This window comes from Rattus norvegicus, chromosome 6 (assembly GCF_036323735.1).
Source record: "Rattus norvegicus strain BN/NHsdMcwi chromosome 6, GRCr8, whole genome shotgun sequence".
Lineage (NCBI taxonomy): Eukaryota > Metazoa > Chordata > Mammalia > Rodentia > Muridae > Rattus > Rattus norvegicus.
The window spans coordinates 127663322-127690659 of record NC_086024.1 but is presented as its reverse complement, the minus strand read 5'-3'; the positions used below and the strand labels follow the sequence as shown (position 1 = coordinate 127690659).

The following is a 27338-nucleotide window of genomic DNA, read 5'->3' as shown; positions in this document are numbered from 1 at the left end:
GTCTACAAGGTTTCCAGGACAGCCAAGATACATAGACCTTCAGAGGAGGGTAGGGTAGAGGAGAGAAAAGAGACATGGGTACACAGGGGCGAGGTGAGTAAGCAAATGGTTAAATTACATCTCAACAATACAGTCAAATGTTAACGTGGTGATCTCAAGTCATCTCAAAGGAAGTTGAGTGGTAGAAGTGTGTGCACTGGACTTGGGTACAATCCCAATCATAGACAGAGAGCTGAAGAGCTGCCTGGTGCTCAGGGAAGGGCAACCTCTTAGGAGACTGCAGTGGTTTGTATTGTTCTTATATGTATAATTGTGGTTTAGGACTCCTAAGTACAATGATGTGATTTTAAAGAAATGCATGGATTTTTTTTTTCTTTTTGATCATGCTCCTTTGTTTCTGCCTCAGTGTCCACAGCCTGTGCTGAATGATCTGATGCCAGATATCGCCATGGGGGTGTCTACATTGTCACTCAAGGACAGGAGGCTCCCAGAGCTTGCTGCAGACACAGAATTATGCCAGACAGTTTCCGAAGCAGGACCAGGGCCTCCCCAGCATCTCTCATGTATTCCACAGAGACATACACACACGTCTCGGAAAAAACACACACTAGAGCAGAAACCAGACGGTAGAGAAAGTCAGCAGGAATACCCAGATCTCTATGACTTCCCAAATGCTGCCTGCAGGCCTTCCACTCCTGCTCCTGGCAGACGCACTCCTTCCCCTTCTCGTGGTAGATATTTTGGTCCGGACTTGTACAGCCACAATAAGGCATCACCAAATGGCTTAAAGTCAGCTTACCTACCTGGTCAGACCTCTCCTAAAAAGCAGGAAGACACTAGGAGAGAATATCCACTTTCTCCTGATGGGCATCCACATAAGCAGAAGAACGAGCCAATACGCCTGGATGTTGTTGAGCAGCCTCCACAGAGGCCAGACTTCCCTTCAGCAGCCTCAGAAAATGCTAGTAATGGTCCAGCCCATGTCAGGGCACGAACTGCAGTAGAAACTGACTTGACTTTTGGGCTGACACCTAACAGACCTCCTTCCCATTCTGCATGTAGCTCTGAAGTTCTCGAAGAGCGATCTAGTAGAAGACTGACAGACAGTGAGTCCCTGGGCCATGGAGCTCAGAGAAATGCAGATCTGGAAAGGGACGATTCCATTAGCAGAGGGAGGAGGTCGCCAAGTAAACCAGACTTCCTCTACAAAAAGTCTGCCCTCTGAAGTAGCTTCCAAGTCTGTGCCTGAGATGTGAAACATCCCGTCTTATGATGTAACCCAACAACTTACTGACCGGTTTGTCGATGCCAGCTCAGTTTCACATGTTATCGTAGCTTCTGTGTGTATGTGTTTATTAGACATGGCATGCTAAGGGGATTGTTTTGAACGCTGCATCTGTCTTTCGTGTTTAACAGTTGTGTGGGGAGCATCTTCAAGAGCAAGCAAGCTGGCACTTTCTCTTTACAGATGACTTTTTGCACTTGTACATTTTATTTGTATTGATTTTATAACAGTGTGTTAAACTTTATTGCTACATTTAAAGGACTGTATTTTCATACTTTTTGCATTTTACCTATCATCTACCAGTTTCCATGTGCATTGGGTTGCACACTAAGATGTATTTTCTTACAAAATAGTTGTGTTTATTTTTTAATTATAGAAATTCCAAAGAACAGCACATCAATCGCTCCTCTCTTTTTTGGTGATTGTTTCCGTTGAGAAATCTTCCTGCTCAGTCTCCATAAATCCAATGTCATTCTTTTTTATAAGTCTTGAAAGCCAGTCTTCATTCCCCACAGCAGAAGTCCAGGTCTTGATGCTTTTTTGATTCAGTAAAGAACAAGGAGGAAAGCCCTGATATCCAGCCTGTGGCTGCTATTTAATTACAGTGCGGTTTTGTCGGGAACCCTGTAGATTCTGGAGTAGAGCTACTCACTCAAATGGCATAAGGAAAGTAGGCTTTAGTATTAAAAAACAGTAGTGCTGGGCTCAGTGGAAATGTGTACACTGGCAGTCCCAGCCCATGGGAGTGGAGACAGCCGGTCAGAAGTTCAAGGTTGTTTCAGGCTACGTAGTAAGTTCAAGATTAGACTGGATGTCTGAGCTCTGCCTCCAAAAACAGTAGCAGAGGTGGTGACATCACACACAGGGCACACTGCACTGATGGGGTGCCTGGCTCTGCATATGACTCACTATACTGGGGGAAATGACTGCCTGTGGTTGTCTTGCATTTTGTGGGGGGGGAAAGGGCTTCAGTTTTCTGTACGTCATTTGGTATTTGTAATCATACGTTTTTCTTAATATTGTCAGTATATCTGGATTTTGGTGTCTTCTATAAAGGTGAATAATGCATAGTGCTTTACCACCAGAAAAACTGATTTTGTTTTCAGTAAAACACTACATGTCCTACTTGAACTCCACTGGAGATGCTGGTTTGGTATTCACTGAATCACTGAGCATGTGGGTTCGTTCAAGGGCAACGTGTGAGCTAAGGACTGTTTTTATTTGTCTTTTGTTTTTTCTTACTTTCCTATGTAAATATATTAGTATTTAAGTTTTTTAATCACTTCAGCACCATTTGAACATTCATTTTTGTATTTTTATAAACACATACAGCCGTAGCACCTAGAAGAAAGGAGACTTCCTGAACATTCTGTATGGAAGAGATATTTGGGAACCTCTCCTCTGTGTGTATACATTTAACTAGGAATCACTTACACTCACTCTAAAACTATGCAGGGCTAGGGAGCCTTCACAAGCTATCGGAGAAGTGAATTGCACACACTTTGAAATAAATAGATTTCTATTGGGTATCAGCAACTCTGGTTTCTCCTGAAACTATAGTTTCTCTTATGATCTTTTCCTTCTTTACCCTGTGGATATACACTCAGGAATGATCTGACATTTAAACCATCCTAACAGTAGATAATCGCATAGACGGGAACATGCCCATCTCTGCCAGCCCCTGTAATCGCTGCCACTGGTTCTGTTGTCTGGCTGATTACTCATGAGTCTGGGTACTGGACGACCCTGGCAATGTGTATCCTGAGCTCAGAGGCTTGGACAAGGCAGGCAGATTTCTGTTGTAAGGTGGCTCTTTTTTGTTTCTTAAGGTAGAAACCCACAGGGCTCTGCTCATCTTTACAAGTGGAGTCTTCTGAAGCACACAGTCTCGGGCTGCAGAAGCAAAGCAATTCCATTCTGGTCCTACCTGTTTCTGGGACCTCATTATTTGATGTGGATTGAGATTGTTCCAGATCAGACTGTACTGTGCAGGTGCTGCAGAGAGGCAAGTCCATCAAAGCTTCCTCACCTTTGACAGGCTTTGTTTTTTAACATTTTAGGACCATTGATCTCACACTTTTTATTTTTTCTGAAAATTCATTAAATGTGCTCTCTAATCCATATGGTGTAATTATACAAGTAAACGACACTGTTTGTAGTCTTATTTAATTTGTAAGGTTTGTTTTTAGCGACTTAGCAGGTTACCTGGCCAAACTGTGTATAGAGGGAAATCTTGCTTTGGTCTGTGGGTGTGGACTGGTGTGACTTACAGAAGATAAGCAGATGTGGGGCTGTGTGCGATAGGATAGGTGTTCATGGGCAGCTAAGCGCGTGCCTCTGGCTGTGACCTATGAAGTTTCTTAATGCTGTACTTACAAATGTGAAGTGTGAGTAGGGTTGGTCTCGGAAAAGATGGTATTTATGTATAATATAAACCTTAAGCCACAGGAACTGGCATTTTTCTTAGTGTAAAAATTTAATAAGAACCAAATCACAAAAATCCCAGATCTCCTTTTGAGGCCGGGGACAATCAGGCCGTTCGGACAATCACCATTCCAGTCCCACCGAGTGCTGAGGCTGGAGAACCACCTCTTAGGTTCTCAAGATGCTGTTGATCCTGTTCTTGTATTTTTGTTTTAGTTTTGTAATCTTGAAAAATAACTTAAAGTTGCCAGTGGCTCATAAGGAGAAATCAATTAAAACCATTCAAAACATAGATCCTTAAATTTCCATGTACTGTCCCCCTTTTACATTCCTCCATTGACTCGGTTCTTTAGTGTAGTCCCTAGGCCAGCGCTAGCCTAGCATTTCAGTAGCCTGTTGGGCTTTTAGGGCTTATAGTGTTAAATTTATGTCGTCTGTACCTCTTCTATAACTCAACCTAATTTTTGACTTTGCTTCCTCACTGGCTGTTGTATTTGGTTTCAGGTTTTGTGTTAACATTTGCCATCCATTGTTGTGTTTTCTTTCATTGTTTGTTGACAGTGATAGCAATGGGTATAACTCTCGTACATTTAAATGAAGCTGATGCTACAGAATGTAATGCGAGCCAGTGAACGCCACTTGGCGCCAACCGGTGGAAGCTGGCCTCAGGCGCATTCTCTGGAGTTGAAGGATCAACACTCCCTGTGTCTACAACAAGGAGATACGTCTTCATCATACTGAACTTGGCCTTTTAAGGGAAAAATGCTTTTCATGAAATTTGCATAATACCATTGTTTTGCAGTGATAAGGCATTTGCATGTTTCTGAGGGCTGAGTTAAGCTCTTTGGAGTGAAGACTATCAGTGCCGCAGTGATGGGTGCTATCCCCGGGTCTGCAGTGGTCACAAAGTCTACCGTGTAGTTACTTTCAAGCCTCATTCAGATAATCTTGCTAAGAGCTGGTCTGCACTCCCCACAGGTGTTTTACTGTCCTCTCTCAACACTGCTTTGAGCCGTGCTCTGTAAAGTGTAAGTTCTTTGTCCCATCAGTTTACTAGCTGTCATGTGGTTATTGTCTGGGCAAGTCTTTTGATTTTGTTTTCCTTACAAAGTATGTCCATGACTGTATCAATCTTCTGTATTCAGAACATTATAATGCTGCGGCCATTTTTATAGAACGACTGCAAGTTTGTGTCCTGGAAATATCTTCTACTCGTGTGTGTATGTGAGCTCTGAGACCAGATCTGTTCTGGAAGAGTCCTCAGGTATGCCTGCACATGACTGTCTGGGTATCTGGGTAGACGCTAGGGAATTGTGCTTTTAGATGAGGCAGTTGGAAAACCTGAGCTCCCCTTGCTGTCCGTGTATGTGCCACATCTGGCCTCCACCACTGCGTTTCTTGTGGTTGTGCTGTTAATGGTAAAGTCAAGTGCCTTCAATGCTAAAGGCTCAGAAATCTTTCTTAAACTGATTTCATGTCCTATGCAAGTGTTTTTACAACCTGCATAACCAGTACTTTGTAAAACTTGTTTACGCTTCAATTGTACATAGTGTTTTTTAAAGAAATATATAGTATTTTTATTTAGGTACCTCCAAACTTGAATCCGTCTGTGTGAAACACTGTAAACGACACGTTTCTCTTTTGCGTACCATCACAGTTGTACAGAGGTTTTCACTGGTTCTATTTTTCTACTGTTACTGATACGCATGTAACACTGACTTTATCCTCCATATAGTTGGCATTTCAAATAAATGGCTTGTATAGAACCTGCTGAGTTGGACATAGTCTGTTCTAGCTTACAGCATTGGTCTCCATCTACAGAATGAGATAAAATAAGGTGTAGGTGACAGTTCCCACAGTGCTTACATGGCTGCCCGTCAGAGACTACGGTGGTAATGGAGTGGAGGGGTGGGGACTTGAAATGTAGTCTGTCTTTCTCTGCCTTTTTTTTTTTTTTTTTTTTTTTTTTTTTTTTTTTTGGAGCTGGGGACCGAACCCAGGGCCTTGCGCTTGCTAAGCGCTCTACCACTGAGCTAAATCCCCAGCCCCTCTCTGCCTCTCTTAAGGGTCTTTCTTGGTAGCCCTGGCTGGCCTAAAACTATAGAGACAACAACTGGCCTCAGAGATGTGCTTCTGCCTCCTGAGCGTTAGGATTAAAGGTGTGTGCCTCTCTCCCTTGCTTGCTAAGTCTTTATTGTACCATTTTATATTGTTTTCTTTTAAATGGGGCTCAGAGTTGGGAATTGTATGTTATGCACGTGCTCCATTACCAAGCTAAACCCATTAACCCTTGCTCTCGCTTGCTACTTTGAGGAGCACAAGGTCACATAGAGCTTGTGGAGATGAGAACAACTTAAAGGAGTCAGTTTTCTCCTTCCACCTGAGACTCAAACTCAGGGTGTCGGGCTCCACAATAAACATCTTCACCTACTCAACCACCAGCCATGGCTAAATTTTCACATGACCTATATTAACCTCTTCAAATTAAAGGAAAAAGACTAAATACTACTTCATTTCTCAAAACATTTTCATCTATTGTTTTTTGTTTCAAGAGTCACAGAAGATAGCATTCCACATCACTCCACCCCATCCTCCATGCTCATTCCTTCTACCCCTTTCTTTGCCTAACCCTTAGAAGGCGCACAATAGACATCTTCATTAGGGCTGACATTCTCAGCACTCAGAACACTTAACATGTCTCTGCAGTAACTGACTATAGCATTCATGTTTGACCAGAAACCTAGGAATTTGCAAGGCCGTTTGACAGGTACAATATGTCCGTCTGCTGCTGTTCCTTGGTCAGGATGCCTGGCACATCACTAGCACATGGTTTCCAGACTGCCATCCCCTACTACAAATACAGAACCAAGTGATTTAAAACACTTGGTAAGGGCTGGAGAGATAGCTAAGCGGTAAACAGCATTGACTGCTCTTCCAAAGGTCTTGCGTTCAATTCCCAGCAACCACATGGTGGCTCATAACAGTCTGTAACAGGATCTGATGCCCTCTTCTGGTGTGTCTTAAGAAAGTGACAGTGTACTCACAATCTTCAAAAAAAAAAAAAAAAAAAAAAAAAAAAAAAAAAAAAAACTTGTTAATTTCTAAGGCTTGGGTCCCTTTTAGCCATCCTATCCAGATTGGTAGTAATTCCTGGCTACATCCGAGGGCACCTTTCCAGGCTCCAAGAATGCCCATCAGGGTTTCAACTATAGGAATAGCTCAAGAATGAGAGAGAACACTTCATTCACCTGACTGTGGACAGTATCTCCCCCATCTCTCTGACAGCATCCATTACTGAACTTGGACCTAGGCTGGTAGCCCTATAACCCTCATGTCCACCACTCAACAGTGACTGGGGCTACCAACATTTGAGTACAACCATACTCATTTTGGGGTAGGTCCTGGGATTTGAACTCAGGTCACAATTGAGCAGCAAACTCTCTTAACCCCACTGAGCCATTCCCCCAGTGCCAGGACCCATTTTATAGTGTAGCGGGCACAAAATGAACTGCCTCCAATCCTGAACTGGGAACTTAGGGTCAGAAAGCTGTAGGCAGACACATCACCAGCAGACAGAGGCCTCGCAGACTTGGGGTAAGACCAGAACGAGTTAAAAACAGACAGGATCAAGAACAATCAGAAAACAACTATTTTGAATTGATTTAATTTGGATTTTACAGAAACCTGATTGAAGTATGTTGAGTAATAATTTCTACAAAAATGTACATACAATGCCAGAATTCCTTAAAAGCAACTGGTATCACATTTTCTTCTGCATAAAACATGCATTAATATCAACTGCCACATGTTGACCCAAACCATCTCTATGAGAATAGTAAGAAAACTAGTTGTGAACAGGTACAAAAAGAGGTTTTCTGGTTAAGTGGGGAACCTTTCTTAGGCAAGCCCTTCAACAATGGCGGTTTGCATTTTTGCTGCTCACTGACACTACTGCTACACCTTGGTGCTGACCTATAAAGGGCAGACAACTTTTTGGTAGTTAAATCTGATATCTGGGAAGATACAAATTTTGAGGACAACATGCTGGTAACATGAAAAGTGCAACTCTCAAATTCAAAACAACCTCAGACTTGGAGGATCCCTAGGCTGTAGGCACCGGAGGTTTTTAACTGAGCCCTATCCAGGAGGCCAGCTCAGTGCACACAGGCTTTGCCTGCAGCCTGAAGAACCTTCCAGCTCCACGTAGCAGTCTTCACAGGATCTGTCACTAGAAGGCTGCAGGCTTTACACAGTACAGGAGCCATGCCATTTCCTGAGGCCTTATTTGTAGACTACTTCATCTTGTCCAGGAATTGAAGAGTATTCATGCATACAACTGCTGCTCACACACCAACGCGTGGCCTAAAATGTCTTTAATGTATCTCAGTGTGCTAGGGAAGACCTTGTTCCTCTTGAGGGTACAAGTTAGGTCTTTGTGGATCAAAAGATGTTTCCACATAGACTGAGGGAACTTTAAAAAGACTTCATACCATCTGAAAGACTTCCCTCAAACACAGGGTTTTATACAATCCAGGAAGACCTTCAGACCAGCAAGAAGGGGAGTGGCTGGGCACACTGTTTGCATACAAAGACTCAATGTGTATATAACTGAGGGCTTTGGCTGGAGTCCTCCATCTCTCTTGCAGGGCTGCCTCTGCCCCACTTACCACCACTAAGGTCACTCAGTATACTTCTTTGCCTTTAGCACAGATTCAAGGGAAAAAATAACTTACTAGGGTTCCAATAACATTTTCCTAACAGAACAGTATCAAAATAGGTCCATTTTTAATATATGCGTATGCATATCCCTGATAATGTAAGAAACCAGAGGACTCTGTAAAGCACCCACTTGTCAAGGGTAGGATCTAGTCATTTCTAGGCAGCAGCAGAGGGGCTCTCACATGAGTGGTTTCCCGGAAGCCCGAGGAGCATTACAGTACTAACACTGGGGTTTGAGGACCATTAGAATGGTAATGAAATTTCACTTTAAACTAATCAGCGAAACTCAGAACAAAGGCTCCCTTCCTCAATCCTGCCAGTCAACCTCCAATCAGATCAGTCCTGGCCACTCTGAAGGTTGTTTGGTACAGAGGAAAGTTCCCATCACTTCAAGCCATGATCAAATCTCAGAAAGCACTGAGAGCACTGGCAGAGCAGGCTTGAGGAAGCTTTGACCCAAGGCACCGTGATCATGGGGGCAGAGAGGGTTGTTCCCACAGAGGTTCAGGCTGACAGGAAGAGAACCTGCAAGACACAGAGGACCCAGAAGCAATAGCTCTATGGACACACATTTGGAAGTCATGGAACACACTGTTAAAAAAGAAGCTAATTTGCTTTCTCAAGATCAAATCAAACTTCTTAAAACATAAGCAAACTCCTGGGTATCCTGGACAGGAAAGCTGCAGTCGGTGGAATGAGCTGAGTCATAGAGGATGCTTGTTGAGAGGCCAGCGTAAACACTGCAGCTACTGTTAAGGAGAAGGGGGCCTGAGGCCACGGGAGGATGGAAAGGGAACCAAGTGTGACACAGGTCTCTTTATTCCGGAACAGTGGCATTTCCGTGAAGCTGACTGAGGAAGCATAGCCCTCCACTCTAGCTGCAGTAATACTGCAGCCCGTCCACTCGCCTTCTCTTTTTTGATTGAAACTCTTCAAAGAACTGCTGAATGTCTTCTCTCTTAACAACCTGTTGGTGAAAAGCAAAATTTGAAAGGGAACTACATTCTACAATAGCAACTAGAGGTCAAGGTCGGCAGAGCACTCACAAGCAAGAGGACCCCACTGGTTAATTCCTGAGGTAGGAAGGCTACCCTGGGGGCACAGTCTATGATCCAGTGTAGGTAGACAGCCACAAGTTCAAGGCCAGCCTGGGCTACCTAATGTGAAAGTTTCAAAAACAACAAAAATAAAACAAAAAAGAATTGCAGGCACACCTCCACTCACCACAGGATTAAATGTGGATAGGTTCACTGCCCTCTGAAACTGTGGTGATCTGAAACTGAGACTGTCACTGACAAGAGTTGCAGATTTACAACTCAAAGCAGTTTTGACTCAGTGGCAATGTTTTCCTTTCACAGCAGTGGGACAAATCCTAAGGCAAACTACATTTGACGGAGGCCTCTGTGTCTCAGCATATAGTTAACAGCCCCCTTTTACAGAAATGCTGCCCAAGGCCCACAGAAGCTGACTACTCAGTCACACAGCCAGGCAGCAGAGAAGAATGGCTCAAGCCTCAGTTTACATCACCTAAGTCAGCATCTGCCCATGAAAACTAATAAAAGCAGCATCCATCTAACAGAGCCTCTTAAAGATCAGGTGAGCTACAGTCTACGATGCATGCACATGGTACACGGTTAGTAAGAATCAGCTGACCCATCAGATCCAAGAGACCTAAGGTCACTGCACATGCTCAGCAGCACAGTGCTCCTTCTGGTCTTCACAGCACAACAGAACAAAGTACTCTGTAGCCCTGGCTGGCCTGGAACACAAATAGAGCCATTGCCTCTGCCTCCCAAGTGCTGGGAATCAGGTGTTGTACCACCACACTCAGCTTGGATTTGTGCTTTCTTCTATACTGATGGGGAAGAATATCTTTCCTTAAAGAAAAAAAAATGTCTTTTTAATGTACCTTGAGTCTAAAAAAGATGGTTGGGGAGAAAATAAAGAAAACCCCTCAAGACCAAGTCGAATTATGGATGCACTGCTTTTAAGTCATAACAGAGGATTTAAAGCTTCATATGCAAAGGTGTCTAATACTGAGACTAAGGGAAACATGGGTTAAAATGAGGTTAAGCTGAGAAAAACCTATCCCTTCTGTCTACTGCGGCCATCACAAGACAGGTTTCTTCCTATCTTTTTAAATACAAACACATGTGTTTATTGGTAGGAAGGAAGGATGGGGAAAGGAGGAAGAGGAAGGGAACAGAAGAAGATGCACTTGAATGCACGTGAGCAAAAGGATCTGTCCTGACCTTGAGTTACAAACATTAACAGTAAGCCATGAGAGAAAACGCCATTATTTCCCAGGTGCTGTGCACAGTAGGAGACAAAGCTGGCACACACCAGAGTCAAATTCCGAGTTCTAGCTGTCTTCAGTCACGCTCACCTATTTACTAGGGGAAGCGCATGTACGAAGGTCAGAGAACAACTCTCAGGAGTCCTCTCCTCCCACTGTGTGGGCCCCATTAGATCACCAAACCTAATGGCAGATGTCCTTATCCATTGAACAATCTCACTGGCCACACAAATAATTAAAATATGTGTATACTGTTTTATGTGTATGGGCGCTTTGCCTGCATGTCTGTGCATCAAATGTATTCAATGCCCACAGAAGCCAGTAGAAAGTGTTGGAATTGGAGTTACAGACAGTTATGAGCTGCCCTGTGGATGCTGAGAAGCAAACTTGGGTCCTGTGGAAGAGGAGCCCTCCTAACTGCTAAGCCATATCTATAGCCCCCCCCCAAATACTGCCCCCTCCTTTGGACACAGGGTCTCACTATGTAGCCCCAACTGTCCTGAAACCCACAGAGATCCACCTGCCTATGCCTCTCAAGTGCTAGGATTAAAGTCATGTGCCACCAGCATTGGCCTGCCCCAAATAATTTTTAAAATTACATTTTCAGTTATTTTAAATTATCACATTAAGTGCAAAATTTTCTCTCAAATTGTAAACTGAAAAAGAGATTTTTTTTCTAATATGATTTTGAAAGAGAAAGGAAGTAGGGTGCATTCTCAGGTATGTGTTCCTGGGTGTATATACATACAGAAAGAAGCCCCAGGAGAACATCAGGTCTCCTGCAACAATCACTCTGCACTGTATTCCTTTGAGGCAGGATCTCCACTGAAGCTGCGCTAGCTGGAAGCTGAGAAGCTCTTGCAGTCTTCCTGTTTCTGCCTCCACAGAACAGGGTTACAGATGCGTGCGAGTATACCAAGCCTTTTCCTCGCATCTTGGAACTCGGACTCAGGTCCACGAGCATTACACAGCAGGGGCTTTTACCTGCTCAGCCATCGCCATGCTACATCATAAAATCAACAAAGAGCACTACGACCAAAGTACAGCAGAATCAGATGGAGAGCTTGGCTCTCTCAGCACCCTAAGGGTCTGAAGAGTGCAGAGGTTACACATGAGGCAAAAGCCGCACTGCTCCCATGACACATTCAGTTCTAGCGAGAAGATCACGTAGAGACTTTGCAGCAAAGGAAGGAAGCACAGCTGTAACCCACCAGATGTGGACAAGCAGGGCTGGAGCACAAGAAGGCAGAGCTGAGCATGATGACACACACACACACCTTTAATCCCAGCACTGAGGCTGAGACAAGTGGTTCTCTGAGTTTAGGGCCAGCCTGGTCTATCAAAAGAGTACCAGGCTAGCCATCACTAAAGAGTGAGACTCTGTCTCAACAAAACCAGTACCATTTGGGACAAGAGCCTTTTAGTACTGACTTTACAACTCCTTTTACAGAAACAGCATGTTAGCCCCTATCTGGAATCCCAGAGACATGGCCTCCCTCATCCATGAGGACCAAGGCAGAGCCCAAGTAGACTGGCAGGACTGCTTCCAAGAAGGCAGCAGCAGTGCACCCGAGGGCCTCACCCAGCTGCCTGCGTCCAAAACAGCAGCCTCAGGCCACGGAGATGAAGGTGAGCTCTGCCACACACTCGGGCAGTGAAGACTGGGAACTTACCCAGAATTCTATGTTTAAAGATTTACTTACTCATTACATATAAGTACACTGTAGCTGTCTTCAGACACCAGAAGAGGGCATCAGATCTCATGACAGATGGTTGTGAGCCACCATGTGGTTGCTGGGAATTGAACTCAGGACCTCTGGAAGAGCAGTCAGTGCTCTCAACCGCTGAGCCATCTCTCCAGCCCCAGAATTGTAAAGCATTAAACATCTTGCAGTCACGCTATCTTACAGTGCAAACTACTGGTGCTAAAGAGATGACTCAGTGGCTGCTCTCGCAGAGGACCTGCGTGCTCGTGGTTCTCAGCACCCGCTTGATGGCTCACAACAGCCTGTACTTCTAGATCCAGGGCATCCAACTCCATCTGGCCTCCTTGGGGATAAGGCATGCATGTGGTACATATTCATACATAGAGACAACACTCATATACATAAAACAACAAAAAAATCTTTAAAACAACAACAACAAAAAGTACAGACTTACTACACAGGAGACCATTTTAGCACATGATGGTGAGTCTCCTTCCAACTCTGGGTTTCTCAGAATCCAACTTTAACTGTTTCTGCTGAGTCGTCTTCCCATTCCCCTTCCCAGGATCTGAATCAGCAGATTCCTTCCAGTAGTCCTCTACTACAGTCAGACCTGTGTAACTATCCTGCCCTTGATATTTTGCTCTCCCTGACTGACCCTCCTTGGCCTGCCAACACCTAGTACGTAGTTTTTGCATTAAACTTGCAGCTCCTCAGCCAGGCAGGGGTCCATCCTTGTGACCCCAGCCCTCGGAAGCTGAGATAGGCAGTGAACAGGAACTCAAGTACTCATTTAGGTTGTGCTTTCTTTTGTTTGCTTGGTTTGGTTTTTCAAGACACGGTTTCCCAGTGAAGCCCTGGCTGTCCTGGAGCTCACTCTGTAGACCAGGCTGGCCTCACACTCATAGACTCACCTGCCTCTGCTTCTCAAGTGCTGGGCTCATGTGCCACAATGTCTGGTATTATTTTAATCTTTTTTTCCCCTATCAACTTTTTAACCTTAAAGAAAATGAACAATTCATTTAAGCTAAAAAGGCTATGAGGAAGGTTCTTGAACTCAACATACCGTGCCTTCATCAGCAAACCTCTTCAGATAATCCTTAAGTTCAGTCTTCAAGTCATTGTATTCTAAATCAAAAGCACAAAAATACCTCAAATTCACATAGGCCATATACTTTTAAAAACTTTACCATTGCTAGGCAAGTTTGTAACAGTTTATACCAATGTTTTCTTACTTAAAATCCAGAGAATCTTGTTCCCCACTCCTCTCAAGTCTGGCTTCCCTCATTTTGGTATCTGGTTACAAACACCTCCCAGAAATGTCCTCCTTTTATAAACACTAGCTGAGCCTTCTGCAAAGGGCTCCTAATTTCTCAGTAAGTCAAGCCCCTCAACTAACCTTGGACTCATCAGACAGCTACTGTTGTTGCTGCTTTGCTATTTTTAAGACAGGGTTTCTCTGTGTAATCCTGGCTGGCCGAGAACTCATTCTGTAGTGAGTAGTGATCAGGCTGGCTTCAAACTTACAGAGAACAGCTTGCCTCTGCCTCCCCAGTGCTAGGACTAAAGGAGTACACCACTGTCTCCTCCAACCTCATCAGACAGCTTTAAACTCATGTGCTCACTCAAGTTTTGCACATCTGAGGTATTATCACAGCTGATCAATCTCTTAAACACAGCCCCTATCACTGAAAAAGTCAGGTTCTGAGAGAGAGAGAGAGAGAGAGAGAGAGAGAGAGAGAGAGAGAGAGAGAGAGAGAGAATGCTTCCAGAACTGACCCAAAAGAGTGGTATATTCATATGAAAACATCACAATGAAGTCTATTACTTGTATATCAACTAAGAAAAACTAAGTTTTTAATCTAATGAAGGGGAAAAAAAACAATTGATTACAAGTAAGGGAAATGATCAATGCTATAAAGGGGACACAAAGGTTGTAGAATCCAAGTGCAAAGTGGCTATAACTGAAACCCTAATCACCAGAGCATGCTGGGGTTTCATGATTTCCTGTAAAGCATCAAGCACCATAGGACTCTCAAAACCACCACTTCCCTAAGGATGATACGGTGTTCAGTGGAAACTCTTCTAAAAGGGTCAAACACTCTCACCATTATTCTGTGTTCAGATGTCTACTCTTAGTTAAAACTTTGTGCTGTACGGTAGAGCGCTTGCCTAGCAAGCGCAAGGCCTTGGGTTTGGTCCCCAGCTCCAAAAAAGAGGAAAAAAAAAAAAAAAAAAGTTTGTGCTGTAGCTTCTTTCTTTTCCTTCCCTCCCTCCCTCCTTCCTTTCTACCTGCCTGCCTATCTTTTTGACAGTTTCTACACTGTCTTGAAGCTTACTATGTAAACCAAATTGTCCTCAAACTTAACAAAAATCCCCCTGCCTCTGCCTCCCAAGTTCTGGGATTAAAGGTGTGTACCACTGCTACCTGGCAAAAACTGTAGTTCCTTAAACATTAGTCTAGCATGAAATGTTAATGATCCATTGGTAATAACAACTAAACTATTCAGCATTATTAAAGATCAAACAGCAGCTAAGGTAAGGTCTACTATGTAATTCTAATTTTTGTTAGTCAGAAACAGATGATCATACGTTTTCCTGCATAATGAAGCAAACCTTATGAACAGTATTTACCACAGATGAGCTCCACTTGCTGGACTCTGTTCATGCTGCTGAGGGTGTCCATTAAAGGGTCCCTTCTGTCAGTTGCCTGGTCACTCTTGCCTTTGTTCTCGTAAGCCAGAACTGTGTCACATTCATCTGTCAGGAACAGGACGTCTAGGTCTCCATACATTTTCTTAAAAAAAAATTCCAGTTCCCTCATTTACAATGTCATTTTCAGAAAGCCAAATTGAGGAGAATAAATAATAACTCTAAATTTTTAAAATTCACACCTAGAAAATTGTGAGCTTCAAAGTTGCCTGTTAAATGTATACTTTTGGCCCAGAATTTTTTCAGAATCTTCCAACTTCCACATGATATTTGGTCTATGTAGTCTGAATTTAAAATCTACTAGTTTACTAACTTCCAAGCTCTTAGGCTTCTAAGCAATTCTATGATACAAAGAAAAGAACTGGTTTTTAAAATTATTTTTATATGCATGGGTATTTTGCCTGGACATGTGTCAGTGCACCACATGAAGGTAGGTGCCCACAGAGCCAGAAGCTATGATCCTCTGGACCTGGAGTACAGATACTTGTGACCCACCATGAGAATGCTACAACTGAACCAGGTCCTCTTCGAGAGACGTGCTCTTACCAGGTGAGCCCCAGAACTGTTTTCTACTAAAACTTGACAGGAAGTACCACATAATTCCTATTTCCTACAAGAACTGGGTCTTCAAGTATGATGTCATAAATTTGGCCCATAGGAAATCAGTGTCCCCTGAACTCGTGTATTGATCCATGAACAAGTCTTGCAGTGTCTAATCTGTGAGCATCAAGTAGAGCCAGACTGGACACTCACCATACAGTCTTGGCAGGTGCACAGTCGGCTGCGCCAGTTCAAGGGCCAATAGGTGGCAGCATCTTTCTTTAGAAACTGTTTGGCTTGGAGTTCCTGAAGTCTGCAGCCAGACTGAGGCTCGGTTTTGATATTTTCATTCTTAAATACTGTCTGAAATAAAATTAAGTTTTGAAGTGAGTTTTTGTATTTTTTTTTTCTTTTTCTTTTTTTTTTTTCGGAGCTGGGGACCGAACCCAGGGCCTTGCACTTGCTAGGCAAGTGCTCTACCACTGAGCTAACTCCCCAACCCCGAGTTTTTGTATTTTTAAGTTTAAAGAAATAATGTTATTATGTTTGTGGATGTTCCCAGCTCTGGCGTGCGTGCGTGCGTGTGTGTGTGTGTGTGTGTGTGTGTGTGTGTGTGTGTGTGTGTGTGTGTGTGTTTGTAGGAAGGACACTGACATCAAGGGTCTTCTTCAATCAATTTCTCTATGTTTTGAATAGGGTCTCTCACTGAACCTAAAGCTCACTGATTGGCTAGAATGTCTGTCAGCAAACTCCAGGAATCCTCTCATCTCCAACATCCCAGTACTGGGATTCCGATGCAAACTGCGCAAGAGAACTAAAGTCAAGCACTTTGCCAACTTAGGCCCATACCCAGCACCTTCTTGTGGGTCTGGGATCAGACTTCAGGCCCAGCACTGTCCTGGCTATGCTATCGTGTAGCCCTCAGATTGGCTTCGGGTGTGGCTGGAAGTTCAAGAGCGACCTGGAGGTGAGCCTCAGAGCTGGAGCTGGTGCAGGGCTCGTCATTCCGCTCAGCTTTCACCTCCTTGTCAGCATCCCTTCCCTGTTCTGGAACATTCTCTTTCAGGGTCTTATCTTGGTGAGCTCCATTTGCAGGCTTGATAACATCTTGATCTCCCATCCCAACAGCATTCAGCAGCAGCCCATCATCTTCAGCAGGTAATCTGGTGACTGTGGGTTCAATGACACACACACAACAAAGCTGTCCATAGGACTCGCCGATCAAGAAGTCACACTATTCAAATATCTCAGAGTAGGAAACAAGGCAACCAGAATCTTTGTAACTCTTACCAGTACGCCTGCCTAGCCAAATAAATGGTTCCCTGAAAAGCATGCAGCACTACACCAGCACCGTGTATACAGAACATACTACAGCTGGTAAAACAAGGGCTACCTAAACAAGGCAGTGGGAAGGGATTTAACTAAAAACAGGAAAAAGACAATTTGGAAAAACATGAGGTTTTACTTGAAAGGAGGGAATCAGAAAGAATATGGCAAAGGAACTATGGTGGGTAATGGTGCTGTAATCAAGGGCAAAGCTCCTGACAGGAAGGGAAGGACAAAGAAAACCCAGACACACAAGGATGAGGACCCAGGAGCTTGAGGCCAGCCTCTATGACACAGAAACCCTACCTTGAAAAAACAGCTCAGGAGCTAGAGAGATGGCTCAGTGGTTAAGAGCACTGACTGCTCTTCCAGAGGTCCTGAGTTCAATTCCCAGCAACCACATGATGACTCACAACCATCTACAGTGGGATCTGATGCCCTCTTCTGGTGTGTCTGAAGACAGCTAGAGTGTACTCAACATATAAAAAAGAAAGAAAAAAAACAGCCAGACAGTGCTGGGGGAGACTTAGTAGCAAGCTCCTACCTAGCACATGTAAGGGTCTGGGTTTGATCCTTAGGACTACAGACACAACAGAACAACCAACCAGTCAAAAGAACAAAGGAAATCCTGTGGGAAATACATACAGCTCAAGTGTCTGTAAAAAGTGAGCAGTATCTGGGGGGGGAAAGAAAAGAAGAGCTGTGACCTAGCCACCCTGAGGCTGCCAGTGTGGGAGATCTTAGGCACAGCCCTACCGCTTGCAGCTTATATGGAAGTCCCTAAGGTGAGCACGGGAAATCAAGATGGACAGCAGGACATATGCCCCGTGTAAGTGCAATCAGTAAACAGAGCTACCTACCATGCTGTGTTTTTACTCCGTTTCTTGGTGTTACCTCATTACATGCTGTTCCCCCATCTGCTATGGGTGAATACACACACATCACAAATCTGAATGTTAAAGGTCCTCCAGTATTACAAGGTATGGCTTTTAGAAGGTGATTAGGTCACAGGGCCTTCCATCACAACTGCAATTAACATTCCTAGAGGAGACTGTATGTTTTCCCCATGGCTTGAGAACACACAGAAAGCCCATGTATGAAGAATGGCCTTCACATCAGTCACCTTGACCTTTAATGTCAGCTTTAAGAACTGTGAGCAATATGTATCCATTTTTGACAAGTTTACGGCATTGTCATAACACTAAGAATTATGATGCCAATCCCTTCAAGACATGTCATATATTTAATATACACTTTAGTTCTATTTATCCTTCAAAATCCCATCCAAATACTACCTCCTGCACTTTCTCCAACTCTGTCACACCACTACTCTGCATCATGGTATTCAAGTTCACATTTCTTCCTGGTAGGCTCCCAACCAGTCTAAAAGCACCGGGTGGAAGAGGGACATAGCTGGATGTTTCTAGATCTCTCTAAAGTCCAGTTTAAAATAGCTACTAGAAATTCTGGATTAAATACACACAATTCATGAATACAAATTTGTGTCACATCAACCTCACAGAAACACTTACCTGCCAACTGGGCAGCATAAGCCCACAAAAAAGAACAGCGCCTCATACAAGACTGGCACACCATCTCCTGGAAATCCCCACTCTCAGGGGGAATGGCACCAAGATGCTGTGGAATAGAAACCCAGATGCTTTTTGTGATCGCCAAGTCCTCTAGAATGTGCTTATTTTATAAACAGATAGAGCAAAACTACACTGGTCACATCCTCATCAAAAGGAATATAAAATAAAACAGAAAAATATTTTGAGACAGGGTCTCACTCGGTAGGCACTGGCAGACTTGGAAATTGCTATGTAAACCAAACTGGCCAGTCTCTGCCTCCCAAGTTCTAGAATTAAAGGTGGGCTCAGATCCAGTGAGCAATTTCCCAGCACCATTTATTTGAGACAGACAGGGTTTCAAGTAGCTGAGGGTAGCCTTGAACTTCTGATCTTTCTCCCTCACCCACTAAGTACTACAATGGCAGGCATGCACCATTATGCTCCGTGGGACTCATCTTAAAGGGTCAGAGTCTTGCTTACCCTGCCATGGAACCAGTCTTCACAGACCACACACTGTATCATCTCATCTGGAACCTGACAAAAAAATTGTTAATGATTGCTTTTAATTCTAGAGTATGGACATAAATCTGGCCCACAGTAAAATTAAAAATTAGGTAATTGTCCAGCAGCTCTATGAGAAACCCATCCACTTGAGAACACTCATGAGTCTGTTCTACATGAAGGAGTTCGCAAGTGATTATCGAAGTTCCTTGCTAGCCAACACTAGGAAAATCCCTCACCAAGAGTAGAGTGTGGAGGTGATTTTCTCATTATCTTAGGTTCTCATACCAGCTCTAGTTAACATATTATTGTTTTCCTGTCCCTTTACTGTGGTGTTTTCTTAAGAGACAGACAGACAGATAGACAATAAAGTTTCATTTTGTTTTGTATTCTGTCTCTTAATTTATTACTTTTCTGGAGGAAGGGAGTCTTCTGTTTCAAAAGTACCATGAGAAATATTTTATCCCATTCTTAAAAATAACCAGTTCTAAAGGATATTATTTGTTAAAGACACTTCAAATTTCCCCTTGTATACATTTTGTTTCAATAATTATAGTCTCAGATGATTAAAGAACCAGAAAGGTGGAAGTTAACTCCTCTCTATGCCAAAGTACTCTTTCAGATCAGTAAATATGCAAACAGAGCACTGGCTAAGGATATGGAAAGCCACAGAGATCATTATAGATCCCTCCAAATCTCAGAACACTGTGGACTCTCATTCACAGCTAGGGAGATGACTCAGTGGTTAAGAACACTTGCTACTCTAGCAGAGAACCGAGACCAGTGAACAGCACCCATAGAGCGGCCAACAACTCTAGTTCTAGGGGATCCGAAGCCCTGCTGACCTCCATGTGCACCAGGCACCCACTTGGTATACCTACATGCCCACAGATAAAACACTCATATACGGGCTGGAAAGATGGCTCAGCGGTTAAGAGCACTGAATGCTCTTCCAGAGATCCCGAGTTCAAATCCCAGCAACCACATGTTGGCTCACAACCAACTGTAATGAGATCTGATGGCCTTTTCTGGTGTGTCTGAAGACAGCTACAGTGTACTTATAATAAATGAATAAATCTTTTTTAAAAAACTCATATACATAAAGTAAAACTATTCTAAAGGCACTAACAAGTCACAATCTTACGCCCTTTATCCGAAAGGTGAGGTATTAAAGGATCCATAATACATGTGGTTAAGAGTGTTAAGGAAAAAATACCATGTGACCCCTGCACTCAAGGCTGAGTTTAAGACAAGACAGGGCTACACACTAAAACTGTCTCCCTTTCTTGCCAAGATAGCACTGAAATCAAAGTGTCTGCCTCCCACCCCAAAGCCAAAGTGAAGGCCTTGAAAGCCAAGCTGGCTGTGCTAAAAGGCATCCACTGCTACAAAAAGAAGATCTGTGTGCCACCCTCCTTCCTACAGCCCAAGATCCAAATACCATCAAGTCAAGAGAAACAAGCTTGACCACTATGCCATCATCAAATTCCCCGACCACTGAGGCAGCCACAAGAAGATGAAAGACAACAACACACTTGTGTTCACTGTGATGTCAAGGCCAACAGGCACCAGATTAAATAGGCCATGACACTGATGTGGCTAGCCAAAGGCAATATCCTGATAAGGCCTGAGGGAGAGAAGGCACAAGTGGGCTGTGTCCGGGTGACTCCTTGGTATGATGCTCTGGATGCTGCCAACAAAGTTAGCAACTGATTGGCAATCGAAACCAATTACACTGCCTAAGTCTAAATACATACATTTCTTTCACCATAGAAAGGAAGGAAGGAAGGGAGGGAGGGAGGGAGGGAGGGAGGGAGGGAGGGAGGGAGGGAGGGAGGGAGGGAAAAATATTATCAAAATAACTACTGCTGAACTCTTTGGTAGTCATGATCACAATTGTAAACACAAACAGAAGATTCTTAGACGCCCACAGCTATGCTTTTATAGAGCACCTAGAGTGCTCTACAGAGGTAGATGCCTGTGGACGTGCACTGAAGCCTGTATAGTGACATCTAGACAGAACCATTCTCTAGAGCAGTTAACTGACTTAAGGAAGCTACAAGGCAGACTTGCATTTGTTTTCTCCTCCTACCTTGTAGAGACAGGATCTCCTTACGTTGCCTAGACTGGCTTGAAACTCATTATGTGGGTCAGGCTGACCTTGAACTTGTGAATGAATACCAGCCTGTATCTCCTGAGTGCTAAGACTAAGGCATGAGCGACCACATCCAGCTGGGTTGCATTCTGTTTACTACAGAAGTTGACCAAAAAAAGCTGAAGAAGCGACTGCACAGAACAACTCTGGGACTTTGCTTCCACTTGTTACTGAAATGTTTTTTTAAATAAACCTCCCTTCTTTTCTTTTCTAAGATTTATTTGTTTTATTTATATGAGTACACTGTCACTCTCTTCAGACACATCCGAAAAGGGCATCAGATCCCATTACAGATGGTTGTGAGTCACCATGTGGTTGCTGGGAATTGAACTCAGGACCTCTGGAAGAGCAGTCAGTGCTCTTAACCACTGAGCCATCTCAGCCCCCGTTACGGAAATTTTGAAAGAAGCCTGTTTGCATATTTATTTTCTTTCACAGAGGAAAGCACCTATGATTTCTTAGAAAATATCTGAGGGTGGGAAAATAAAGTCCTCTCCAATATTTTATTTCTTTTCTTTTTTCTTTTGGTTAAGATTTATTTATTTTTATGTATGTGAGTACACTGTAGCTGTCTTCAGACACCAGAAGAGGGCATGGGATCCCATTGCAGATGGTTGTGAGCCCCCATGTGGTTGCTGGGAATTGAACTCAGGACCTCTGGAAGAGCAGTCAGTGCTCTTAACCACTGAGCCATCTCTCCAGTCCCAATATCTTATTTCTATGATATATAAAAATAAACAAAAACTAAAACAGACAGCAACAGTAAAACCCCGGTTCATTTTGAGGTATTTTTTTTTAAACTTCTGATTCTCTTACCTCATCTTCAGGATCAGGATAAGGTCTCTTACAAATGCAGTATAAGCCAAAAAAGTTGTCATTGTACTTATTGCAAGAATTTACCTTTGATTTGTCCTGAAAGAGAATAAATGTCAAAAATATATATATACATATATATGTATGTATATATACATATACATACATATACATGTATGTATATGTATATATACACATACATATATGTATATGTATATATATATGTCTACATTTAGGCCATGCACCATGAAGTTTATACATTTAGGAAATTGCTGCATTAAGAATCTTCCTACAAGCCAGTCATTAACTTTCAAATAACAACAAAAAGGTCACTATTAGACAAATAATTGTTTTTAAGCTACAGAGACAAAAAAAAAAATCACCTTATTTTCTCTATCTTCTTTGCAGCAACTGGGAGAAATTTATTTAATGCACTCATATAAGAAAACATAAGGGTTGGGGATTTAGCTCAGGGGTTGGGGATTTAGCTCAGTGGTAGAGAGCTTGCCTAGCAAGCGCAAGGCCCTGGGTTCGGTCCCCAGCTCCGAAAAAAAAAGAAAAGAAAACAGAATTTAAAAAAAAAAAAAGAAAGAAAACATAAAAATAATCATATGTGTGACAGCTTATGTGAACTGACACTGGCCTGGGATTTCAGGACAGTTTTTTAAAATTTTTTTTGAGACAGGGTCTCTCGGCGTAGCCCGAGCTGGCCTGGAATTCACCATGCAATCCACGGTGACCTTGAACTCAGAAGTCCACCAATTCTGGGATAACAGGTGAGCAAGCCAAGCACAGCTCACTTCTTTTTGGTCTGTGCGCTTGAGCACAGCGTGTAGTGCCTAAAGGAGTCAGACTCCCTTGGAGCTGGAGTTACAGGCACTTGTACACAACCGGGTACTGGGTGCTGAGAATTGGACCCAGGTCCTCTAGAAGCACAGTACATGTCCTCAACCCAAGTACATTTGTAATCACAGTGCTTACTTACAGGAAATAATTTGCATTCCAAATTTTTAAACTTGCTGTTTCCACAATCACAACGAAAATTTCTATTAAGAAAAAAGGAAGAACATATATTTACATTTTCTTTCAAACTTAATCACTCTTTCAGTACCAATCATAGTTCCCTTTCTGACTCATTTCTAGAATTCAATTGGTGGCTTTTTGATGGTCATATATCTTATTGGAGTTTTCCAACAAAAAAAGAGACAATTACAAATTACAATTCTGAACATCACTACTCATCAAAAGTACAAATATCTGTATCACTCTCACACACAAATAAAATAATAAAAAGATGAGAAGTTTGTGCTAGTCTCCATAATTAAAAATTCCCTCCCATATTAAATTTTACCCACACACAATTACTCTGAATAAAAAGCAAGATTAAAAGCCACTGAGGTTGCAAAAGAACGTGAACACTTGGAAGACACTCAGGAAAGCATTACCTTTTTGTGTACAGTTCAAATAGTTTATGACTTCCATGACACTCATAACTGCAAGCCAGACAAATGCCTGCTGGCTCTTCTCCCTCTGGCGTGCAGGTGCTACAGGCATATAGTGCTTGTCTCTTCACTGAGCCCTGAAAGCCCAGCCCAAAACAAGACAGAAAGAAAACATAGTTAACAAAGGATCAAAAACACGATTCCAAGCCCCAGATCTACACTGATGCTTGTTTTTAGGTAATTTTTTTCTTATAGCAATAGGAAGTTTAAATTTGTAAAAAAACTTAATCTGTTTAATCATTTTAACACATGAAAATAAAGGTGAGTTTACATAGGTTTAAGAGAGTAATAAACTTTTTTTTTTGGGGGGGGGTGTTTCTAGACAGGGTTTCTCTGTGTATCCCTGGCTGCCCTGGAACTCACTGTGAGGACCATGCTGGCCTTGAACTCAGAGATCGACTGCCACTGCCTCTTGAGTGCTAGGTAATTCGTGTACCACCACCACTTGGCACACCTTTTTTCTTTTCTTTTTTTTTTTTTTTTTTTTTTTTATCGGAGCTGGGGACTGAACCCAGGGCCTTGCGCTTCCTAGGCAAGCGCTCTACCACTGAGCTAAATCCCCAACCCGGCACACCTTTTTTACTTTAGAAAATGCTTATAATTCAACCAAAGAGGAAAGTTCATAGTTTTAATTTGAGGGGAGATGTAATGATGCCAACTACTTACTGTCAGGATATGAAGTATAAAAAGGGGTAGTGCATTCAGTAGACAAGTGTTTAAAAGCAATACATTTGCAAGTTATATAGATACCAAACTATTCTTTCAAGTTACCAGTAGATTTAAAATATTTAAAAATTAAAAGTTGAAGGAAAAACAGCAAAACTTAGAAACGTTGGTAAAGGGGCCATACACACCTCTCCAGAAAGGGGATTATCAGCCCACGCCAACATGCCAGGCTTTTATGTGCTTATAGGGACAGAGCCCAGGTCCTCCTGCTTGTGCAGCAAGTACTTTACTGACCCTTGCCAGTCCAACTACACAAATGTCTATTTTACTTTAATTTGCTCCTATTTTACTAAAGAATTTGCAGGGCCAGTGAGGTAGCTCCGTGGGTAACGTCACTAGTTGTGTTTAGCCTGGAAGCCTGTGTCCCATCTCCAGAACCCATATAACAGTGGAGAAAACAATTAACTCCACAAAGTTGTTCTCTGATGTATGCCTGCCCATGTGCTGTGGTACACATGCCCACACACAGCAGTAAATACGCTTTTTAAAATCCACTTGAGGGCTGGAGAGATGGCTCAGCGGTTAAGAGCACCCGACTGCTCTTTCAGAGGTCATGAGTTCAATTCCCAGCAACCACATGGTGGCTCACAACCATCTGTAAAGAGATCCGATGCCCTCTTCTGGTGTATCTGAAGACAGCTACAGTGTACTTATATATAATAAATAAATAAATCTTTAAAAAAAAAAAAATCCACTTGAAGTTAGAGCGATGGCCCAGAGGTTAAAAGCACATACAGCTCTCTCAGAGAACTAGCACTGGGTTCCCAGTACATACACTGGGCAGCTCACAACCCTGTAACTCCAGCTCCAGAGGGATCAGATTCCTCTACTTTCAAGGGTACCTGCACTCACATGCACATATCCACACAAATACTTAAAAAATAAGTCTTAAAAACAAAAAAAGTACCGTCGGGCGGTAGTGGTGGCACACAATTTTAATGCCAGGATTCAAGAGGCAGAGGCAAGGCCTCAGAGTTCAAGGCCATCCTAGGCTACAGAGTGAATTCCAGGACAGCCAGTGCTACACAGAGAAACCCTGTCTCAAAAACCTAAAAGAAAATAATTATTATCACTATTAATATCTATACTTATAGGATATACAGAAACTTATGACCAGACCTTTAATCCTAGCACTTGGGAGGGAGATGGATCTTTGTGAGGCCAGCCTGGGCTACATAGTGAGTTTCATTCTAGTTTGAACCACACAATGTGACTCTGTCTCAAAAAACACAGCAAAATCCACAAAAGAACAAGACTTTAAGCCAAGCATGGTGGTGTACACTTGTAATACTTTGGGAGGTGAAGAGAATAATGAATGCAAGGCAGATTTGGGCTATATAAGATCCTATCTCCAACAACTGTAGTGAATATTTTATAAAGCTAAGTATATTAATAAACAGCTCACATACAGCCTTAGGACCTTTCTTTCCTTCCAAGGAAGGGGTGGTGTATGTGGTTTAGTGGTCATTGAATGAAAAAAATAAAAATAAAAAAGGAAGGAAAGGACATATCTGTTCCTCGGTGTGGTGGGAGAGAAAAAGTTTATTATTAAAGGAAGAGCATCGGGGCTAGGACACCTGAGAGTCCAGAGTCTAAACAACCCTGAGCTGGGCCCTGTGAAAGGAGAGAGAGAGGACTGGGAGAAAGGATATGGAGCCAGGTGCTACAGTCCAGAGACCCAAGAGAGCTGGATAAACAAAACGGTTGGATTATTTAGGGAAGGGAAGAGGAGGGAAGGGTAGCCCAGCCCCAGTCAGGAGGGCTCCGGAAGGGACAGAAGGACAGGGAGAACCTGGAGGCCACCATCCTCTTTGATATGTTAAATAGGCACAGCAGCCCCTTTGTCCAAAGTTTGAAACCTAACAGCGATCCTTCGATTTAAATGCCAGCGACTACTGTGCGACCGTTTCTGGGATACAAGACTTATTCAACAATCCAACAATTTTGCAGTGCAAACCCAACTTGGTCAACAAAGAAAAATAGTATTATGACTTCGGTCCACACCACACAATTAACTCCAAGCCCCTTCACTCCTTCCCCAGTCTTCCTCTCCAACCATGGGCATAGTTAGCCTGTTTCCTTCCACCAATTCTCATCCTTGTTAAGTTTCCTTCCTACACACCCTTTTCCACTTTAGTACTTAAATGTATAGTAAGCGTCAGTAAACGCTACATCCCAGCCCCTCAAACTCTTGTTCAGAAACCCCAAGAAGATCCTTTTCTCCTCTCTTGGTTTTCCAGGGCCACCTGATGTTCTGGCTTCGATCTACTCCCGAGGGAGAGGGGGTGTCATACAGCACTTATACACGGAACTTCATTTAACCGGAAGGGGGGGGAGGCGCAGCTAGCAGTTAAACTAGACTACAGTAGTGTCCAGAAGCCCACCCTCACCGGAAGACTTTCGAATTCGGCCCAATTTTTCTTTACGTTTCCCCATCTAGTCCCTTAATTAACATTCTTTAGGGGTAGAAGTGGGGCGAAGAATATCTGGATTTAAGAGGTCACAAGAATAATCTCGTGGAAAGCAGGCCACCAAGAGGCGACAACTGGAGGACAGAGCTGCTGCTCCAGGACCGAAGCCTACAGTGTATGGCCAGCAGGACAGAAGGACAGCCCTGGTGGTGACAAGCTGAGGATCAAAGGGCAGCTGGGCCCCGGCTGTGGAAGCACAAAGTAAAGGGCCGCCCCGGAGCCGGCCGGGCTGCGGCCAGCGGGAAACAGGCAGGTCGGCGGGAGCAGCCGGGCCACGCGCACCTGCGAGTAGGAGCACTTCTCGGAGTCGCTGCCGCCCAAGACGGCGCACGCCTCATTCTCCAGCTCCTCGTCTTCCTCGAGCACGTCCACCAGCGACACCACGGGCTCCAGCTCCGCCTGGCACCCGGTGGGACTCTCGGCTCCGGCCATCCTCAACTGTCACCGGGCTCCGCTGCGTGGCCCTGGAGGCGGCGGGAAAAGTGGCCGCCAGGGGCGTCGCGAGAAGGAGGGGCCCGAGCACCAGCCAACCAATCCCAAGGAAGGAGAAGGAAGAAAATAGGCGGGGCAATTCCGGGAAAACGGAAGTCA

The 27338-nt window shown here is 43.5% G+C and overlaps 2 protein-coding genes across 6 annotated transcripts in view; one reads left to right on the top strand and one right to left on the bottom strand.

Annotated features, from left to right (window-relative positions):
• Positions 1 to 5475, top strand: part of Btbd7 (BTB domain containing 7) — an 89763-nt gene extending 84288 nt beyond the window's left edge. For 2 of the 3 annotated variants that reach the window (XM_008764818.4, XM_008764819.4), the window contains exon 11: positions 407 to 5475. In XM_008764818.4, the coding sequence (XP_008763040.1) occupies positions 407 to 1225 (819 nt within the window). In that variant the 3' untranslated portion in view covers positions 1226 to 5475. The remainder of the gene's footprint in view (positions 1 to 406) is intronic. The other variant, NM_001108720.1, reaches the window with a different exon arrangement.
• Positions 5476 to 7357: 1882 nt separating this feature from the next.
• Ubr7 (ubiquitin protein ligase E3 component n-recognin 7) lies at positions 7358 to 27206 on the bottom strand. Of its 3 annotated transcripts, none has more exons than XM_006240475.5 (12): positions 27030 to 27179; positions 23494 to 23627; positions 23034 to 23094; positions 22052 to 22147; positions 19060 to 19113; positions 18541 to 18646; positions 17869 to 17928; positions 16644 to 16852; positions 15896 to 16045; positions 15065 to 15227; positions 13497 to 13558; positions 7358 to 9395 (listed from the first exon to the last, which is right to left on the bottom strand). In XM_006240475.5, the coding sequence occupies exons 1-12, from the start codon at positions 27177 to 27179 to the stop codon at positions 9303 to 9305; spliced, it is 1338 nt and encodes a 445-aa protein (XP_006240537.1). In that variant the 3' UTR covers positions 7358 to 9302. The 3 variants fall into 3 exon arrangements, with proteins under 3 accessions (XP_006240537.1, XP_006240538.1, NP_001007706.1); XM_006240476.5 differs by having other exon boundaries at positions 17869 to 17925; NM_001007705.1 differs by lacking the exon at positions 17869 to 17928 and having other exon boundaries at positions 27030 to 27206.
• Between the last annotated feature and the right edge of the window lie 132 nt (positions 27207 to 27338).

Coding starts and splice junctions, on each gene's coding strand:
- Ubr7 (XM_006240475.5), bottom strand. CDS start 27,179: ATGGCCGGAGCCGAGAGTCCCACCGGGTGCCAGGCGGAGCTGGAGCCC. Junction 18,647..19,059: donor AAGACTGGTTCCATGGCAGG/GTAAGCAAGACT, acceptor TCTATTCCACAG/CATCTTGGTGCCATTCCCCC. Junction 17,929..18,540: donor TTATGCTGCCCAGTTGGCAG/GTAAGTGTTTCT, acceptor ATTCACCCATAG/CAGATGGGGGAACAGCATGT.